At 34.1% G+C, this 15,872-nt stretch overlaps 1 protein-coding gene across 6 annotated transcripts in view; it reads right to left on the bottom strand.

The window, feature by feature from the left end:
* SHOC1 (shortage in chiasmata 1) overlaps window positions 1-15,872 on the bottom strand; it is a 102,984-nt gene that overhangs the window by 55,779 nt on the left and 31,333 nt on the right. For all 6 annotated transcript variants that reach the window (XM_073876550.1, XM_025888156.2, XM_073876552.1 and 3 more), the window contains 6 exons: window positions 14,490-14,674; window positions 6,903-7,065; window positions 6,378-6,474; window positions 4,802-4,952; window positions 3,505-3,606; window positions 2,100-2,208 (listed from right to left, as the gene is read on the bottom strand). In XM_073876550.1, coding sequence (XP_073732651.1) covers window positions 2,100-2,208; window positions 3,505-3,606; window positions 4,802-4,952; window positions 6,378-6,474; window positions 6,903-7,065; window positions 14,490-14,674 — 807 coding nt within the window. The remainder of the gene's footprint in view (window positions 1-2,099; window positions 2,209-3,504; window positions 3,607-4,801; window positions 4,953-6,377; window positions 6,475-6,902; window positions 7,066-14,489; window positions 14,675-15,872) is intronic.

Below are 15,872 nucleotides of genomic sequence, written 5' to 3'. Positions count from 1 at the left end.
GGAAAAAGAAGATATGGTGTGTATATATATATATATATATATATATATATACACACACACACACACACACACACACACACACACACACACACACACACAATGGAATACTACTCAGCCATCAAAAAAATGAAATCTTGCCATTTTCAACACATGGATGGAACTAGAGGGCATTATGCTAAGTGAAATAAGTCAATCAGAAAAAGACAAATACCATATGATCTCACTCCTATGTGGAATTTAAGAAACAAAACAGAGGAGCATGGGGGAAGGGAGGGAAAAATAGAACAAGATGAAATCAGAGAGGGAGACAAACCATAAGAAACTCTTAATCATAGGAAACAAACTGAGGGTTGCTGGAGGGGAGGGGGTAAGGGAATGGGGTAACTGGGTGATGGACATTAAGGAAGGCATGTGATATAATGAGCACTGTGTATTGTGTAAGACTGATGAATCACTGACCTCTACCTCTGAAACTAATAATACATTGTATGTGAACTAATTGAATTAAAATTTAAAAATTAAAAAAAGAAAAAGAAAAAATAAAGCTCAAATAAATAAAAAAAATCTTTAAAGAACAAAGAAAGAAGAGAAAGGTAGAAGACAGTTACCTAAGATGAAGCCAAGAAAAGACATTTCATAATGAATCCAACCCTGCTAATATCTTAATCTTAGACCTCTAGCCTCTAGACTGTGAATAAATAAATTTACCATAGACTGGGTGTTTAAGCCATTCAGTCTATGGTATTTGTTAAGGCAGCCTGAGCAAATGAATATACTACTACACTGTCTTTCGTAGCAGTGAGTGCCAATAGAGGCAGTACCCTTGGCAGGTATCCAATGGCAGTATCCTAAGCAAATAGTTGTAGTGTCAGAATCTTTACAATTTTTCAAGTTGTTTATTTTTAATGGTAATATGTTCACATTCAAAATACTAAAACTATAAAAGAACTGGCTCTATCACTTACTAGCTCCCATATTGTCAGGTTACCCAGTTCCCTTCCAGACACAACCAAAGCTACCTGATTCTTGTGTGTCTTTCTAAAGATATTCCATAAAAAAAAAACAAGGATGTACAAATGGCCAATAGACACATGAAAAAAATGTTCAACATCACTCGGCATCAGGGAAATACAAATCAAAACCACAATGAGATACCACCTTACACTGGTTAAAATGGCTAAAATTAATTACAACAGATGTTGGCAAGGATGCAGAGAAAGGGGAATCCTCTCACACTGTTGGTGGGAATGCAAACTTGTACAGCCACTCTGGAAAACAGTATAGAGGTTCCTCAAAAAGTTGAAAATAGAGCTACACTATGACCCAGCAATTGCACTACTGGGTATTTACCCCAAAGATACTAATGTGGTGATCCAAAGGGGGACCTGCACCCCAATGTTTATAGCAGGAATGTCCACAACAGCCAAACTATGGAAAGAGCCCAGATGTCCATCAACAGATGAATGGATAAAGAAGATGTGGTATATATATACAATGGAATACTACTCGGCCATCAAAAAAATGAAATCTTATCATTTGCAGTGACATGGATGGAACTAGAGGGCATTATGCTAAGTGAAATAAGTCAATCAGAGAAAGACAATTATCATATGATTTCACTCCTATGTGGAATTTAAGAAACAAAACAGAGGAGCATGGACAAAGGGAGGGAAAAATAAAACAAGATGAAATCAGAGAGGGAGACAAACCAAGAAACTCTTAATCATAGGAAACAAACTGAGGGTTACTGGAGGGGAGAGGGAAAAGGGGATGGGGGTGGCTGGGTGCTGAACATTAAGGAGGGAACATGATGTAATGCGCACTGTGTATTATATAAGACTGATGAATCACTGACCTCTACCTCTGAAACTAATAATATGCTATATGTTAATTAATTGAATTTAAATTAAAAAATGGTATTAAAAATTTTTAAGTATGTACATATATATTCATATATTCTATTTCCTTACTACAGACATTGTCCTCTCTTACATTTTTTTCACAGAGGTATCTTACAAATTGCCTTTATATGGAGGGATTTAATTAAGGACTAGTTATTCTGAATTGCAATTTGAGTTCTAGCTATAATCTTTACTTACATTTTACAAATAGGAGACAATGGAAATGTCTGAAGTCCTGTACATAATGAAGTCATGGAAGAATGTTGGTTTGTTAGATGTAGATGAGTTAATGGCATTTCTAACTCTCCTAGAATACAAAAAGTTTAAAAAATAATTAATTACATAAACACTGAATAAAATTAAGTATAGTTTGGAACTTTTTGTAATTAACTATTATGTTGATCATTCTGCTACAACAAAGATTTTCAATAAAAAGACATTTCAGTTACTTGAAATACAAAATAACAGTTTTAAATTTCCATCTAAGGAATTACACATATGTCACATGCTATCTCAACAGTGATAGTGGTGATTTTTAAAAAATACATTGACAACTAAACTTTATTGTTTACTGTATGATATAAATTCTAAGAGTTTTATGTGAAATAATGCTTTCAATTCTGACAATTTATGTTGTCAGTACTTAGGAGACAGGACTATTTTTATCTTCATACTAAATATTGGTGATGTTAAGTAAATAGTATTAATGGAGACTAATTCTTCATCTTAGTAAGTCTGGGTGGCCCAGCACAGAGTTACATATTTATAGAGTGGGCTTGAGAAACTGAAACTCATTTATTCATAAGTAGTTAGTGTGTTTCTATCACTTTCATAAATAAAGCAATAAACTTCCAAATAGATGATAAATGTGATTCAATTATAAATGTAACTAAGGGAGCATCTGGTTGGCTCAGTTGGTTAAGCGTCCGACTCTTGATTTTGGCTCAGGTCATGATCTCAGGGTTGTGAGATTAGGCTCCACACTGGGTGTTGGAGCCTGTTTAAGATTCTCTCTCTCCCTCTCCCTCTGTCTACCTCCCCCCACCACCACTAAAATAAATAAATAAATAAACAAATAAATAAAATACATGTAACTAAATAATAGTATCATCAACATAGTTAAGAAGCAACACAACTTGGCATTACAGTGGAACAAAAGATGATTCAGGGTCCAAATCTGGTATGATAATAATAGTAACAGTAATGATAGGATTGCTTTGAGTGATTAAAAAGTTAAATTTACAAAAGTGTAACAAGGGTCAGCAAGATTACTAATACTGAGATAAAATATAAAATTTTATTTACTGAACTATAATATTATGATTTCCGATTTTAATATTAATGCTATTTCCTCCATTCCTTTTCCTCAGTCTTTGTAACTCTCTGTATATTATTCAGTTTTGCTGCTAGAAGGATAATGAGTTAATGATAGTAACAAATGTAAATGGACAGATAAGAGAAAAAAATGACAACCTGGATTGCAATAATCAAATTTTAAACATGAAAACTGTCTCATAGTAGACCTTACATGTGAATGTATTGTACCTTTACATCAGATATGGGTAACCACTGATAAACTCAATGATTTATCCAAAATTTCTACCTGGTTCACTGTACTCTGGTTCACAATAGCTTTGAATGGCCAAAATCTCTGTGAAGCTGCATTTTATATCCTCAATGTCAAATCCATGCTCGGTAGTAAGATCTGAAAAGAAAGGTAAGAAAGTCTACTATCAGCGTAAGTACTACTGTATCAGTTTTTTTTCTAATATTGTCCATTCTTCTGTGGCAATGACTGCTTTATTTAGTATACCATCAGAGTGAACTGAAGGCTGGGAGTGTACCACCACAGTCCTTCAGTAAAGTCACGTGTCCTTTATATTAGCATTCATGGATCTGTGTCCTGCTAATAAGCCAATGGGTCACCCTGCAGTTTTAAGCTCTGCTATATTTACAAGTTCTGGTATGAATTTGATCAACTTACTCAGGTTGACTTTTCATTCCCTTGCTTTGACTTGTAGGCTAATCAGTAATTCATTTGATTTAGTCTCGTCTACAAGAATTCCTTCAGGTTTGTGGTCTAGTAATGGCAAGCATCCCTCTTCTCAATGGATTCATAAATCTCCCTTCACTCCTCCCTAATATATACCTTTGATGATTTCAACTGGAATTTATAAGAGGATAGTTAAATATTTGGGCTTAAATTGTCATTAGAAATAATTCGACAATATTTACTAAGTCTAACTGGGATAAAAGCATCTACATTTTAGGTTATGATTCTCCCACTCATCTGATTCCATGAATCATAACCTCACTCTGAGCTTCTCCATATCTAACTAAAGTCAGCATAGAAGTTGTTAGTGCTTTGTCATTGTTTATAAGAAAACAACTTTTAAAAAATTAGTAGTCATAGGTGATTTAGTTTATTTGTATAATTATCTTGAAATGGTTAATTTTAGAGACGTTTTAAGTTTGTAGTGATATGAGTTAACTTATATACATATATATAAATATATATGTTAAGTTATAAAGAGAAAGACAATGAGAAAAGAGTCTCAGCAACAATAATTCTGAGATTTCAACATGTAACCTAAAGAACACTTCTTTTTTTAATTAAAAAAATTTTTTAAATTTATTTTATTATGTTATGTTAGTCACCATACAATACATCATTAGTTTTTGATGTAGTGATCCATGATGCATTGTTTTCATATAACACCCAGTGCCTCCTACAGTATGTGCCCTCCTTAATACCCACCACCGGGCTAACGCATCCCCACACCCCTAAAGAACACTTCTTAAAAATCTGGAGGTTCAGAAAGCAGTTTAATCAACATATTTTTATAACAAACATTATTAAGTAGTTTTTACAAGTAATAGATTTTTAAATTTATTCTCACCTATTCTGAAAAGCTTTTCATTTTCATCTGCATAATTTATTATTTCTGGCATTAAGTTTAAGGATTCCTTCAGTTCGGAGAGTGATGGAATATCAACTTCTTGTTTGAGGCTTGTAGGTATTAAGAATTCACACTCAGGCAAAAATGATGGCTGAAATAGTATAAGTAAAAGAAGCTTTTAGGGAAGTTTTCCAGATAAATATTTCTAGACTTATAAACATAGATAATTTGTTTAATTGGTATATCAAATTTTAAGCTAAATATTCAAAATTTTTAATGTTATGAAAACATTTAAAAAAAACAGAGGTATAGTAGTCAAACAATATATTACAAGCAATGTTCTGAGTAATGTCCTTTATGGCCACTGATCACACTAGTGATGTACAGTATCCTAGATGCAAAAATATCTTCTTGTGGGCTAATAACAAATTTTTAAACTTCCGAATTAAAAATAATCACTGCAGTAGATAAGAGATGGTTAATGGGGAGAAATAAAAAGGGTAGATGAAATGGAATGGACCTTCACTACACTCCATTAAATATGCTTCTCTTTCATTCCTACAGAACTAGATTCTACGTGCATAATTCTCAGAGCTAATAGGTGAGGGAGAGGGGGACTAGAGAAAAGGGACTAATAAGTGAATTAATACTGTCACCGTGTGTGTGTGTTTTGTTTTATTTTGGTTTTCTTACCATGTGTGTTAAAGTTTTTATTTGTAAGGAAACCCTTTAAACGCCTTAAAGTATCTATATCTGTGTCAGTATCTCTGGCTGTGTCTACAACTATATCTATCTCCTTTGAATGTTTTAAGAAAAGCCCCAAATGTGAAATATTTTCAGCTGTCTCAAAAAAATGTTTAAAGTAACTTTGTAAATGCATCTAATCTATGTGGGCCTAGGTTTTCAAGTTTGTTAAACTGCAAAAAGTTATTCGCGCTCTCAACTGCTAAAATTCTTTACATATTAACATCATAATAACAATTTTGTGTGCTATTAGAACTGTACGCTAAAAAAGAGGGGCTGCCTTTGAGGAATTGGATCTTTAATATGCAAAGATGCTATCTTCCTTATTAACCACTGGCAGCACCTAAAATGAAGTCTCAGATCATCTTTATTCTTAGTACTTCAATGAGATCCCTTCTCTTACATAGTGTAAGTGCTGTTTTGTGTATAACTCACAAATAAAAATCAACATTTCTAGCTCTGGTTTCCAATTTTTTAACTAGAATATGACCACTTAATGTCCTATACCAGGGAGATTTATTAACATCATTAAGAGTTGTTTTTAAATTCACTATACCTGGGCTGCACAACAGACCAGTTCAATCAGAATATATCTGAGTAGGGCCCAGGCTTCAGTATTTTATTAAAACTCTCCAAGTAATTCCAATGCGTAGCCAAGGTTTAGAACCACTATCTTGAAGTAAATTTGACTTCATTATTGATATATTCAACCCATTACCAAGTCTTTTTAAACTTAACAGTAGATGGCCAATACATATGACTAAAATTATAAATTACTAACTTTTATAAAACTATTACTGAAAGCAAGTATTACAGTTTGATTTAAACCTACTGTATCTTCTAGCTTTTCCTGATTAAAGGTCTCTTTATCCATGTAAAAATCTTCTTCCACTAGACCTTTCAAATCTTCTTGAAAAGAGATACATTCTCTTAACAACAACAACAAAAAAAAACATTAAATTAGCGTTTACTAAAAGCAAAGTACATACTAAATGTAACCAATCAAATTAAATAATAATTTAATACAATGATTAAAACTGGAACTGATGTAAAGCAATGATAATATATTATTATTGATAACATCTAGACTTGTGAGCATACAAAGAATATTTTCTTCTTGAAAAATATTTACATCAGGGGCGCCTGGATGGCTCAGTCGTTAATCGTATGCCTTCAGCTCAGGTCATGATCCCAGGGTCCTGGGTTTGAGCCTCTTATCGGGCTCCCTGCTCAGCAGGAAGCCTGCTTTTCCCTCTCCCACTCCCCCTGCTTGTGTTTCTTCTCTCACTTTGTCTCTCTCTGTCAAATAAAGAAATAAAATATTTTTTAAAAATATTTACATCAGACAATTAAGTACCTGAAGAAATTAGCTTCTGTGAAGATCTGTCCTTTGAAATCTAAAATGGGGTCCTTTACCAAAAATAGTTTTAGCCTACTCAACAAAGTCTGCAAAGTTGGTAGCTGACTTTTATAGGCCATCAAGTTATTTAAAAAAATTATTTCTTCATCAATAGACAAATCTGAAAATAAAAGAAATGTAAAGGAATAAGAAAAAATCTAAAAGTTACACAAAGAGATCTAGATAGTTACTGCAGTCAGCCATTCAAACACACTTTAAATTCTTTAGTTCATTGTATTGTGTATATAAAGCATGCAGCATAGGATTAGCATATAGATAAAAGCTCAATAAATTTTAGTATTACTTAGTACACTGACTAGTAACCAAATATCCTGAAAGAGTTGTGATGGTTCATTTTCTTTTCAACAAAGATTAGTTTAACCAGTGGAGGAAAATATCTTGCAGCCTTATGCTTCAAAACAACCAGGGGTAGCCTAAGCAAAGTTGTAAAGAAATAAAAGCATTTGACTTTTGTTGAACCTAGTCTTTTCTTTGCATCATTGTACCTCTTAAAGTCTCTAATTCATCCCTAAAGACTCTGAGATGTAGGGAAAGGAGATGGTCTACAAAACCTACAAATGAGATCAATTCAGATTCTATCATTGTAATGACAAAAAAAAAATTGTTTCTATTGTAAAACAGAAATAAAACTTTCATTGCAAAATTGATTACAATGAAAGTTATATGGCAAAGTATCTACTTGAGAAGTGCGATACATCTTATATATTAGGATCCACTACTGCTAAGAGTTAATTGCTGGAATAAATTTCTCCTGTTTATCCCCACCCTACTATGTTCAGGTTACTTTAGAATCTTAGCCAACTGTGTCAGTGCTTTAACAGTTTCTGAGCCAAGGGAGGGAACATAAAACCTGCTCCCATTCTTCAATAAGCTCCTGAGTGGAAAGAAGAAAAGGAAAATATAAGTTCAGATGAGGAACTGCTCAGAAAGCCAAACTCCCTAAAGCAAAAGCTACATTGAAGAGGGAGCAACAATTTCTTGTTCTTGGTAGTGACCTTTCAGTTAAGTAAATTTAGAATGGCATGAGAGGAATAGCATGGAGTGATGTCTCCCATGACCAATTACATCACTGGTATGCATATGTTTAATAAATATGTGGTGTTAAGCAGGCAGCCAGGAAACACCCCTTTCCTGGTGTTACCTTGAAATGCCAACAGAGAACTTGTTCCGTAAGCTAGCCTCCTAAGAGATTACTTATCTGAACCTGCTAAGTTCCTGATAATTTTGTGGCCAAGAGCTTCCCATGACAAATTTGGCATAGTTCTTTTATATACCAGAGAGCTAGCCAATCAATTCCATATCTAAACAGGGCTTATGTGAGACAACTAAAGATGGTTCATTTGTACATCCACTCTGAAAGTATTAATGAAGTCATATTAATAGTGAAAACCCAAACAGCATTTATTTATATCCCTGTTTCCACCTTCCACTTCCAAACACAGGTCCTCTAGCCATCTTCCCTTCCTACAGGCTCATCCTAGTATTTCTGCAAGTCCAAGGAAACAAACATCTATCAGTTATGAGATCGTTTTCCAACCACCCATTTTTGATAGAGCCGCTTGAGGGCAGCATCACACCATAACCAATGTTCTTTGTAACTACACAGAAGTTGTTTTATGAAGGGTGCTAACTCCTTATATTCTTAAGGTTATACAACACTTCCTGGAGTTCTTACTTTATTACAGCTCTTCTATTACCAACACAGATATGAGGAGATTGCTCTCTATTGTAAAGAAGTGTTAAATTGTTATAAAGAAGCAAAATTTTACCTATGAAAAGAAACAGAAAATAGAGGTCTACTGACAGGAAAGACAAGTTTATTCTTGGCAGAAGATTCCTATGTCTACCTAGAAAACCCAAGGTAACTAAGTGAAAACAAATAAAGGAGTTCACTAGGTGTCTGATAAAAAAATTATAAAATCTCTGGTTTTCAAACATACATAAAAACCCCCAAAATTAATGGAAAAATTCATTCATAATGGTAACAAGTATACAACACCAAGGAATCAACATAACAAAAATGTATAGATAGCATATGCAGGAAACTACAAAACTTTAATGAGGACCATTTAAAAAAACTGAATAAAAAGCAAGATAAACCATCCTGGCTAGTAAGACTGACTATAGTAAAAAAAAAAAAGTAAAAAAACACAATGACATTTAAATTTCTCAAGAGATCTGTTTTGTAACTTGAAAAACTGATTTGCTGATAGTAAATCTAGAAGAATAAAAATGTGAGACTAGGGAAAAAATTTAATAGAAAGAAGAGACTATTTATAGATGTTATAATTACATGTATGATACAATAATAGACAAATCAATAGAACAAAATAGAAAATCCAGAAACACTCTAATGTGGGTAAGGATTTAGCATATTTTCTAAGTGGCTTTTCTAATCAGTAGAGAAAGGAAAGACTATTCCATAAATGATATTGAGATGACTGCCAAAACATTTGGAAAAAATATTTTTTATCCTTACTTTTAAACATATACCAAAGTCTTAAGGAAAAGCTTAAAGAAAATATGAATAAATATTTATCTAATTTAAAGAAGAATTTTCTAAGTATAAAAGCAATGAAACAAACCTTAAAGGAAAACATTGATGGGACTGGTTAGTTTTAAATTAAAGATTAAATATATCTTTGACATATACAGATAAAATATAAGAATAGAAAAATAGATAAAAGAATCATTTCACAAAATAAAAATACGCAAATGGCCAGTAAGCATGAATAATTTTTTAAAAGATTTTATTTGTTTATTATTTATTTATTTATTTAGAGAGTGTCTGAGGACACACCAGTGCGAGGGGGCATGGAGGGCAGAGGGAGGAGAGTAAGAGAATCTCTTGCAGACTCCCTGCCCAGTGTGGAGCCCCATTCAGGGCTGGGTCCCATGACCCTGAGATCATGACCTGAGCCAAAATCAAGAGTTGGATGCTCAACCAATGAGCCACCCAGGCACCCCAAACATGAATAATTTTTAAAATCCAAGTAAAAACATAATTTTTGCCCATCATATTAGGCAAAATGTATTAACACAATATCAGTAGTAATATATCCGATGATGATAAGGCTGGTATGAACAAGATATTCTCATATCATGCTAGTGGACATATATATAGTTAAAAGAAATATCAAATAATTCCATTTCCATGAATTTAGTCTATGGAAAGAACTGGAAATGGAAGCATACAAATTTATGTCCATATTTGCAATTAAAAACATTAGTGTTCTCAAATTGGGAAATGTATGATACATACATAAGATTTAAAACTGCAGTCATTAAAAGCCACGCTTTCGAAGACAAGCATATGGTGAGATGTTCCCAAGATAATGTTAACATTTAAAAATAAGAATGCAGACACAATATGATCCCAATAGTAAAATGATTTATGTTTAGATTATAGGTTTGGAAGTTTTTAATAAAGGGACATCCTACATATTTAGGATGTATATATCTTAATAGATGTAGAAAACATTAATAAAATTCAGTTCTCATTCATGATCAAAAGCTCCTAGCAAACTCAGAACAGAAAGAGCTTCCTCAACCCAATAAAGGAAATTCTTCCAACATTTAACCATTGAAACTGACATAAACATTATAAATGATTCACCATTGAAATGACATTTACATCATTTTTAATGATGAAATGTTAAAGTATTTCCTTTACTGTCAAGAACAAGACGAGGATGGCAACATAACTGCTTCTATTAAACAACGTGCTGTAGGTCGTAGTCAGCACACACATACACACAAAGACATAAATGTTGTAAAGGAAGAAACAGATGGCCAACAAAATCACTGTCTTAAAGAGATATCTGTACTCCCACTGCAGCATTATTCACAACAGCCAAGGTGTGGAAACCATGTGTCTGTCCACAGATAAATGGATAAAAAACGTGTTGTAAGGAAAAGATACGTTATACACACAGACACAAGAAAATATTGTTCAACTTTAAAAAAGAAGGAAATCCTGCCATTTGCAATATGGATGAACACAGAGGACATTTTGCTAAGTGAAATAAACCAGGCAGAGAACAACAAATATTGCATGGTATCACTTGTACGTGGAATCTACGGGGAAAAAAAGTAGAACTCATGAAAACAGAGAATAGAATGGTGGTTGCCAGGGACTGGGGCTGGGCTGTGGGGAAATAGGGAGAGGTTGGTAAAACAGTACAAACTTGCAGTTATAAGATGAATAAGGTGTGAGGATCTGATGTATAAAATGGTGACTATAGTTGATACTACTGCAGTGTATAACTGAAATTTGCTAAGAAAATAGAACTTAAGTGTTTTTACCAAAAAAAAAAAAAGAAGGTAAATATGTGAAGTGATGGATGTGTTAATTCAATAATGGGAATCTTTTACGATGTATGTGTATATTAAGTCACCACATTGTACACCTTAAATATATTTAAAAAAAGGAAAAAACGTGGGTGGTTGAAGTCAAAGGACTGCTGCTTTTTATTATAAATTTTGAGTAACTATTTGATTCTCTAAACTGCATGTACAATTTTCTTTTAATTAAAAATAAAGGGATGCCTGGGTGACACAGTCAGTTAAACATCTGACTCATTTCGACTCAGGTGGTCATCTCAGGGTGGTGGGATCGAGCCTTGTGATGGGCTCTGTGCTCAGCTTGGAGTCTGCTTAAGACTCTCTCTGCTCCTCTCCTCTCTCTCTCTCAAACAAATTAATAAATCTTAAAAAAATAATAAAAGTTAAATTAAAAATAAAGCTACATTTGCATTTGCTTATATATTCCTTGGAATCTGAATGGATATTCATAAAATAATTACATTTATTGACAAACATGTGAATGTTGTAGAAATATTCGTACATATCAACAAACCAATAAATAAAAGAAAAAAATTTTTACAGATTTGATTGATTTATTTGAGAGAGAGTGAGCAAAAGAGAGAGAGAGAGCATAAGCACTGGAGGAGGAGCCGAGGGAGAGGGAGAAGCAAGAGTCCCTGCTGAGCAGGGAGCCTGACACTGGGCTTGATCCCAGGACTACAGGATCATGACCTCAGCTGAAGGCACTCAACCAACTGAGCCACCCAGATGCCCCACAATAAAAGAAAATTACCCATTGTTTTTATGTCTTAACGAAATATATGTTTTGAAATTAACTTATAATTTAGTAATTAACTACATTTAAGACAGAAAATTCACAGTATCAATTGAATTTCAAAACTAATGCATTCCTTTGGATATAGACACTGAGACCAAAGTATCTATAAATCTGGCAGCAATCAATATAGCTGCAAAGACTATAAATGAAATTGCAAATCTAAATGTATAAAATGATGTCTAATGACACAGGACCCCTAAGGCAATACAGGATACGGACAATATATATGTATTTAGGAAACTCAAGCATATTCAGTGAATAGTAGTTAAGGAAGCTTCTGACTCTGGTTGATGATAGATATTATGAAGTTTGCCAATAACGGCTCCTGGTTTTCTGCATTAATAATAATAGCTATGTTTGGATATCTGTTATTTTTTTATAAACTATCTCATTACATGTACAAATATATTAGTTGGTCCCCACAGACATTTTTATAAGAAATTAGAAGAATAAGTTAAAAGAAATTCTAGAAGAAAATTGAAAACCATAAAATTTTTAATAACTGTCCTCAAATTGCACCACTTTTTCAGAGTAGATTTGGACTATGATCAAATTTTCATTTGGACTATGATCAAATTCAGATTATTCCTAATATATCATGTTCTCAAGTTTAGTCTTTATTCTTTCTTAAAGATTTTATTTATTTATTTTTAGAGAGAGAAAGAGAGTGCAGGAGCGAGCAGGGGGAGGGGCAGAGGGAGAGAAAGAGGGAGAGAAGAATCCTCGCTGAGCGCAGAGCCAGGCCTGGGGCTCCATCTCACAAGATCATGACCTGAGGCAAAATCAAGAGACAGATACTCAACAAACTGAGCCCTCCAGGTGCCCTTCAAGTTTAGCCTTTATTTTTTTTAATTATTTTTATTTTTTTTTAAAGATTTTATTTATTTATGTGACAGAGAGACACAGCGAGAGAGGGAACATAAGCAGGGGGAGTGGGAGAGGGAGAAGCAGGCTTCCCGCTGAGCAGGGAGCCCAATGCGGGGCTCGATTCCCGGACCCCAGGATCATGACCCAAGCCGAAGGCAGATGCTTAACAACTGAGCCACCCAGGCGCCCCTCAAGTTTAGTCTTTTTTTTTTTTTAAAGATTTTACTTATTTATTTGAGATAGAGAGAATGAGAGATAAAGAGCACGAGAGGGAAGAGGGTCAGAGAGAGAAACAGACTCCCTGCCGAGCAGGGAGCCCGATGCGGGACTCGATCCCAGGACTCCAGGATCATGACCTGAGCCGAAGGCAGTCGCTTAACCAACTAAGCCACCCAGGCGCCCTCAAGTTTAGTCTTTAATGCAATCTCTCACTCTTTCATCTCAAACTAAGAGGGATTTAACTCTATGTCATCACACACCTATTTGCCAACACAAAAAATTTTATACACAATTTGTATATTTACATAAAAACAGCCATAAAAGAACCAAATTATTATATATTCTATATCTATTAGATTATCGTAGCTGAAGCTATAGCATTATCTTAAACTTTTTTTTATAAACATATAATGTATTATTTGTTTTGGGGTACAGGTCTGTGATTCATGAGTCTTACACAATTCACAGTGCTCACCATACACATACCCTCCCCAATGTTCATCACCCAGCCACCCCATCCCTCACACCCCCCTTCCCTCCAGCAACCCTCAGTTTGTTTCCTGAGATTAAGAGTCTCTTATGGTTTGTCTCCCTCTCTGGTTTCGTCTTGTTTCATTTTTCCCTCCCTTCCCCTATGATCCTCTGTCTTGTTTCTCAAATTCCTCATATCAGAGCAATCATATGATAATTGTCTTTCTCTGATTGACTTATTTCGCTTAGCATAATACCCTCTAGTTCCATCCATGTCGTTGCAAATGGCAAGATTTCATTTTTTGATGGCTGCATAATATTCCAAGATGTACTTTAATTATTAATTATGGTAAATTTGTAAAAATGAGGTGAATTTCCTGATCTAATAATGCAACTATTCCATCTCTACTTTGAATTATGGTTTCACATCAATAAGGTGAGATTGAAAATCTTGAGCATATTTTGAAAATAAAATACAGCCATCATTTAGTGATCTACTATTTTAATGTTATACGAGATTGCTATGTCACCAGATCTGGTTACAGTAATATGGTGTGAGCAGACTATGATCAAATCCCTGAGGCTATTTTGATGCCCAGCACACATAAACTCCAAAAACAACCGAATTCACAAAAAGGGGATTAATATGAAAGAGAAAGTATTTCTCTAATGTGGCAAAGCTTAGAATTATAATTTTACAGGTGGATACCTTTAATAAAATAGAAAAATTAAAAATCCAATAAAACAGAAAAACACTCACAAAAATGACAGTCTGTTTGTTAGTAAGAAATGTTTTATAATAATAGAAACAATAAATGTTTTACCTTCGTCCTGTGTTTGAAGTGCTGGACATTTTTCTAAACCGCTGACAAGTGTAAAGACTTCAGTGTAGTCTTTCTGGGTATATAAACTGGCTTCTTCTATTTCAGTTTGGGAGTTTGGGTTTGAACTTGGAACAACTTCCTCAAACCCACAGTCAATCTGAGTCACCATTCCTGTAATTGTTTTTCTATGACATTATAAAATTACTGATTTTATGTATGTCCTATTTTAAAACATCTTTATTAACAAATAGCATATGTTCACTGTAGAAAAATTACAAAATTCCAACAGATACAAAGTTACCCATAGCCCCAACACTCAAGAAATGAATTCAAAATTTATATATTTTCTCAATTACTTTTGGACATTTTTTAACAAAAGTGGGTTCATGTACATAGTATTATGAAACCTGCCTTTTCTGATAAACAATAAAACATGACTACAATTATATGTCAGTCAATGTACATTCACTTCATTTTGGATGAACAGGATCCCATTGTATTGGTAGGCCATAATATATTCAAGCAGTTCCCTATTGTTGGCAATTTAAATTTGTTGTAATCCTTTGCTATTAGAATGCAAGGAATATCTTTGTGCACTTGCTGTTTTCTCAAAATGTGTTTCCTAAAAACAGAAGCAATGAGGTTAAAGGTATACAGATTTTTAGACTTTTCCATGCATTGCCAAGTTGCCCTTGTATTGGATATTCAATGTTCGCTTTTCCACATCATTATCCAACCTTTTATATTCTGTTTTTCAACCTGAGAGGCTCATCTCTATGACTGAACTAAGTTCCCTTGCTCTCTGGTTTCTGGTTGGGTTTAGCCAATGGGAAGCATTGGCAGATCAAAGGTGGGAAGAGAGACAAGTTGGGATATTATTGTTCCCAAATCCCTCTCTCCTGGGCCACAGTTTGAAAGTGGCTGCATTCTTCTCCCAACAGTTACATCTCTTGTCAGACAGCCCCTCTCCTACAGCTGGCCATAGTTCTTACTGGGCTGATTACTGTTCAGTTCCCTTGCTCCTACAAGCTTAGAGCATTAACAACTTCCTGCTGTTTTGGGGCCCCCCCTTTTTTTTTTGGCTCCCCTGTCCTTGCGCATACCTTGCCTATTTCCTGATTCATCCAGGTAATCTACCACTGTCTGTAACATTGGGAGAGTTTGGATTTCTAAGAGATCTTTTTAATGAATTTTCTGACAAATAAATATATTATTGGCAATTTAACTACACATTCTAATACACCTTTTCCCCCGATATCCTAAAATATTTTAGCCTCAATAATTACCTACACAGACTGAGAGAACCAAAATCAATATAACTCCCTAATGTAATTGGAGAAAAATGAATATGCCATAGCTTCAAATCATAGAAAAATCTCTAAA

Source organism: Callorhinus ursinus, unplaced genomic scaffold (genome assembly GCF_003265705.2).
Source record: "Callorhinus ursinus isolate GAN/ISIS: 27379988/994484 unplaced genomic scaffold, GSC_fseal_2.0 scaffold24, whole genome shotgun sequence".
NCBI lineage: Eukaryota > Metazoa > Chordata > Mammalia > Carnivora > Otariidae > Callorhinus > Callorhinus ursinus.
The sequence above is the reverse complement of the archived record's forward strand: the minus strand, read 5'-3'. Positions and strand labels throughout refer to the sequence as shown.